The sequence below is a fragment of the Telopea speciosissima genome, chromosome 11 (assembly GCF_018873765.1).
Source record: "Telopea speciosissima isolate NSW1024214 ecotype Mountain lineage chromosome 11, Tspe_v1, whole genome shotgun sequence".
Classification (NCBI taxonomy): Eukaryota; Viridiplantae; Streptophyta; class Magnoliopsida; order Proteales; family Proteaceae; genus Telopea; species Telopea speciosissima.
In genome coordinates, this window is record NC_057926.1 from 9,861,864 (window position 1) to 9,867,863 (window position 6,000).

A 6,000-nucleotide genomic window follows, 5' to 3' on the forward strand; every position below is an offset into this window, starting at 1 on the left:
ACATATTACATACATCTCTATCATAAACCACAGTTGAAAATCCTCAAAAATCAGGTCAAATGCACACTTCGCTTTCGATTTCACCGAGACAGTAGAGTTATGGAGAGATCTTGACTGTCTCAGTCGAGAGATGTACATTATAAAGGTAAGTTTGGTCCAAATCTTTGTCGAACCGAGATGTCGACTTGACCGAGTTGGGGTAATATTTCATTTCACCTTAAGTCTCGTCTCGCTTTTTTCAAAAAGAGAGATATTATCGAGATCTCGGCGAGTTCTTGAACTATGCTTTGAGTTAGATTAGAATACTTAATAGCTAGATAAAATTCTGTTTTGAGTTTATTTACTTTATTGAGTGTGAGTATGATTAAGAATATTTAATGACTTAATTTAGGAATTTTAGAGGGTTCTTATATATGTAATACAACCTCCCCCCCCCCCCCCCACCAAGTTGAGGTGATTTTATTCTGTTTTGTTTTTTCTTTTTAAGAGTTTAAGTATTAGTGAGCTTCGCATATGGGATTGGTATCTCAAATCTGATTTCTTCTCTTCTCTTATGTTCTCTTCTCTCCTCCACATGTTTTCTCTTGTTTTTCCTCCCAAGAAGATCGATCTCATCTCTTTTTCCTCCCCTTCAATCGATTTGATTTCTCTCCTCAACAATGCAATTGCTTCCTTTATCTCAAAAATGATCACATAGTTGATCATTGAGCTTGCTTGCATCTGAGATCCATAATTTGGATTTTCAGATTACATTATATAGTCTCTTTTCTTTATGGAGTAACCCTCCAGGGGGGATTTCACATGTTTTGGGTTCTACGTTTTTACATTTGTATTTTTCTCCTACTATACAGGAATTACTTAATTATTCTTTTCCATTCAAAGTGTCTAGTTTGTGATTCTCAACTAGAAGACTTTCTAGGGTGAAAGATCAGGCTATCAATGATCTTAACCATCCACTTAGTCAGATACTTTTTGGTCTGCCAGAAATATGGGAGTAGCAGTCATGAAAAAGTTCTGATTCAACCTAGTCTTTTGTCCATTTATTCCCCGTCCTTTGTTATTGGTGATAAATGGTCGTCCTTATTAAGGCTTTGTATGGCAACATTTCTGGGTCCAGGACAGTTTTATGTGTTTCGGTGTTTTTTGAGTGTTTCTGGGTCCTGAAATGTTGTATGGTAACACTGAAAAAAAAAAGGTTTCTGTAACTAAGAAAAAATACAAACCTGTATGGGTAGAAGAGTGTTTCAGGGAAGGATTGTTGGTGGCATCAGGAAAATAGTAGAGGTGCTTTTGACTTAGGGGGTGTCAAAGACTATGTGATGGAGTGGATTGGGAATGAGATTAAGAAGGAGAGACCCAAGAGTGTTGAATTACTGCTTCAGCTTCTGCCGATGAGGCTACGGTAAAGCCCAGTGGGCATTCAGAACGGAAGAAATAGAAGGCATTTGGAGTGGTAGACTTGCATGGATGAGGAGAATATCCCCAAGCAGGAAAAGCTCCAACAGCCGCAAGAGTGGTGGCGAGAGAAGTTCTGTGAAGAACTTGCTAAGAAAAAAAATTAAGAAAAAGGCACCCAGAAGCGGTAGTAGTGCAGGTGCCCTTTGGTGGCAGAGGGATGACAATTTAGTCCCTAAGAGGAGGAAGAAGAACCGTAGTAGGAGTAGTTGGAACAGTGTGGATTGGTGTGCTTAGATTGACTCAGCGGAGAGTTTCGGTATGGTGGTCGGCTCAACAGCGTGGACTGGGCGAGCGGAGAGATCCCCAACAGCAGCGGTGTCAGCAGCACCCCAAGCATGAGAGGCACCGTCCGTTCAGCCTTTATTTTTGGTAGAAATCTTACATTTGAGAGGCATTGTTATGTTTTATTGGTAAATATAAGTACCCCTAAACTTTTAAGTGACGTGTTTTTCCACCAATTTGCTAGAAGCGTTTCTCACTTGCAGAAAACACCAATTTGGATGTGGCAGAAAGAGCTTGTTTCCTCGCTATTTTCAATTTAAATAGGAATTGAAACCTCAATGGCTGATGTGGCGGCTGCATTGTATTTGCAGCCGCCAATATAAGGTCCTCTCTTATTGTGACAAAGTGGTCATGGATGGGTTTGAGTGTGGAAACAGCCTCTCTGCGAAAGCAGGGGTAAGGCTGGATACATTATGACCCTCCCCAGATCCCGCAGTGGCGGGAGCCACGTGCATTGGGTACGCCCCCTTTTTTTTTATTAGGTCATCTCTTAATAGAATGGATGGCCATTTTAGAGGATCCTCCTTCCCATAGTTGTCAAAGGCGGCAAGGCAACCCAAGGCGGTTAGGGGTGGGTAACCGCTTAGGCCAAGTGTCATTTTTTATTTCCCCTCTTTTCTAACATTATTTAGTATGTTGCACTATATACCCTATATCATAAAAAATCAACATTAAACCACATCAAGTCATCAAAGATCAATATTAAGTCACATCAAGTCATCAAAGATCAATATTAAGCCACATCAAGTCATCAAAAATCAACATAGAACTAGAAGACAGCAGAACTAAAGAAGCCAGCTATTGGAAGTTTGAAACAATCAAAACATATAGTTGGTTTATACTGTTCTTGGAATTGGCCTTTGTCATGGTATACCTAGTCTCACATTTGGTTTATACGGTTCTTAGAAAATATGATCTTATCTATTAGTAATTAAATTGCTCTCGATTTAGAGAAATATTCTTGTTCTCTAAGAAGTTTGACTGGTCAAGTGATTTTATTTTTACATGAGACTTTGTATTAGGTGGAGCGCAAAACCATCTTTCCAACAAATCCAAGATTGCTTAAATCTGATTTATATTGAAGGAGTTATGTTCCGGTCAAACATTATTTGGTGTGCGGTGAATGTTGTCAAAATCTCTCTGAATGACTATCTTTTGTAGATATCAAAACAAATGAATATTTTACCGCTCTTTTGGTTTTTAGCAATGTCTTACCATATTAAGATTTATGGAAATTTTAGATTTGAGAAAAACCCCAACATTAGAAAGTTGAAAATTGCACCTATCGCCGAAAATCCAGTTTTTGTTCTTAAACTTGGGGGTTGATTCTTTTGGAATTTTATTTTTTAAATATTTTTATTGAATTCAAGTGGGGGATATTTGCTTATTTATGAATTATCTTTTAAGTAAATGAACTGATGAGGGCATCAGCCCACTGAGCCGACAGTTCAGAGTGTACCAAAGACGACGACGTAGAGATTAGCCTACTGCGGCACAGATATGGATGGATGATGAGTTTAGAGGCTACCGTGTTGTCCGTATTGCTTACTTGGATCGATGATTTCAACCTACTTGCGTACTTGGATTGATGGAGTGCAGCCTAGTTAGTTTAGCTAGTTTATTTTGGTTATTTGGATTTATTTGGTTTTTTTATTTGGGTTCATTTAGTCTATTTGGTTCTATGGGTCGACCCACGGATCAACCCATGGGTATTTTCACTTGAGTGTTATTTTTTACTTTTACTTTTTTACTTGTTATTTATTCCAATAGAATATTCTGTTTTTAGGGTAAAGTGCCTATAAAGCCTTGTAAAACTCCACGATAGAGATTATTGATTGAATAAGAATTAAAAAAACAGAAGTTTGGCTGCTCCCTCTCTTCTCTATCATGGACTGCTACCCCCCCCCCCAAAAAAAAAATCGTGGTATTCTTCTTCTCCTCCCTCTCTCTCTATCATCCAGCCAGGTAAGGCTTCTTCTCTCTACTTTTTTCTTCTTCTTCTTTTCTCTTCTCTTCTCTTTTCTGCACTTAATTTTCTTATCCTCCCCTTATCTATTGCTGCTACTGTGTACATTAGAACCCCACCACGAGTTTCAATTCTGTCCCTTTCCCCTGCTTAAATTAATTTTGTACAGTTCATTATCCTGGACCATTGAATGCACCACAAAATTTTTTTATTATTGCATGGATGCTACTTCCAATCTCTGCAGTTTCTATTCCCATTAGTCCCCTGTTTATGACAATACTAATTAATCCACTGGTTAAGGATTGCTTCAATTGATTAGCTTTCTGTCCTATCATTTAGTGGCTGCATGTTAGGGTTTTTAATCATAGCATTAATTATTTTCAGAACTTTGAACTAACTGCACTCAATTAAGTGTTTTGCTGCCATGTCCCTATCCCCATGTTTTCCCCTTGGTTTTTCTTGTTATGTTGCTGCCTCTAATTAGGACTTTGTTTGCTTATTAGTCTCTTATAACCTGTTTTAGCTTTATGTTAATCATTTTTATATGCTTCTTCCAGTCCCTCTTCATAACTATGCCCTAGGATATTACCTTTAGTCCAGCCTACCTAACCAGCCCTTGTAGGACCCCTGGTTCCTAGGGCTTACCCTACATCATGAACACCATGGCATAAATAAGAGCCAAGGCATTCAATACCACTAAGGCGACAACCGCCTAGACCCCCAAAAAATCTGCTTGGACGCCTAGGTGGTGCCTTGACAAATATGATCCTTCCACATGTCTAGCAGTTGTGCTACATTCAGAAAACTTTGCTACTTTGGTAGGGGTGATATATTTATTTGCTATGGTGAGGTGAAAATATTCACATTTGGAAAATGCAGGGGACTAGTTCATATATGAAACTTTTTAGCAACAGACTTAATCGCTTGGTTTGCAATTATGTGTTGTTTTTTATTTCCTACTGCAGGCAAAGCCTTCAAATTATATTCTTGCTGGAATGAAGAGGAAAGTTGTGGAACCACCACCAGCCATGGCAGGTGTTGGTGAGCTTTCTTTTGTTGGTTCAAAGAAGAAACTCCAGGAGTGGAGTTGTGCTCTTTGTCACGTGACTGCAACAAGTGAGAAGGGTCTGAACGATCATCTCCAAGGGAGAAAGCACAAGGCTAAGGAAGAAGCACTTGCAGCTAGTAAAACAAACACCAAGAACACTGGTGGCTCAACTTCATCAACCAAGAAAACTGCTAAACAGACCAAGACTGCAGACACCACTGACAGTCCAAAGCCAAATCAGGGAAAGCAGGGGAAGAAACAAAAAGGTAATAACAAGCAGCCTCTCAAGCGAGAGGGGAATGCACCAGTGCAGAAAAAACAAAAAACAGAAGATTTGAAAAATAAAACTGGCGAGATCCTGGAGCAGAAAAAGCAGAAGCCAGAAGCTTCAAAGAAAACATTTAGATTTTGGTGTGAGACGTGTCAAGTGGGTACCCACAGCCAGAAAGTTTTGAACTCTCACCAGAAGGGGAAGAAGCACATGTTCCTGTTGGAGAGCCTGAAGAAAGCAAATGGGCCAGCCCCAGGCACAACTATCTCGTTGGAGTCTACTCATGATAATCCCAAAAATATAGACATGGAAGCCAAAGAGGCAAATGGAGAGATGGAAAATGTGGATGGGGAAGTAGATGGAGTGGAAGAGGCTTACAAACAGGAGGCAGGTGAAGCAACAGAAGATGAATCAGCCGTAGACATGGTTGACAGGTCAATAGTTGAGGAGTCAACAGAGGCAGGAGAGGATGATTCAGCCCCATCTTCTGTAGCAGTAGCAGAGGGGCATAAGAATTAAAAGTCATCCTTCCAAGTGTTCAGTATCGGTAGTTCTGTGTCATCCCAGCTTAGGTAGGTTGTGAATGTATGAATAGTACTTGGTGACATTATCATCTGGAGTGGAATGAAGGTCGATTGGATCTTCTTGAGGATTCAGCAGTCCTCTTTTGAAAGTTAAAACTATTAAATGGTAGTGCTAAGTCATCCCTGTTTTATAGTAATTTGCTCTGTAGTTCCCTTTTCTGCCTGTTTTTTCACCCAGCAACCGACCAAGCACCATCTATTCAACCTGGTCCTCTCTCTGCTGATATAGGTTAGGCTCACTTAGCCTGTGTTTGTTTTTCCATACAATAGTTACAGGATTTGTTTAAAATAAATACAAAAGTTTGTTAAAAAAAAAAACATTCATTTCAAAATTCAGAATGTTTAGTTATTTTATTGATGAAAAGAAAGGAAATCAAAATTAACAGAAAGA

At 39.3% G+C, this 6,000-nt stretch overlaps 1 protein-coding gene across 1 annotated transcript in view; it reads left to right on the forward strand.

Annotated features, from left to right (window-relative positions):
• Positions 1-5,746, forward strand: part of LOC122646739 — a 28,421-nt gene extending 22,675 nt beyond the window's left edge. The window contains exon 3 of the mRNA XM_043840342.1: positions 4,672-5,746. Coding sequence (XP_043696277.1) covers positions 4,672-5,544 — 873 coding nt within the window. The 3' untranslated portion in view covers positions 5,545-5,746. The remainder of the gene's footprint in view (positions 1-4,671) is intronic.
• The last annotated feature ends 254 nt before the right edge of the window (positions 5,747-6,000 follow it).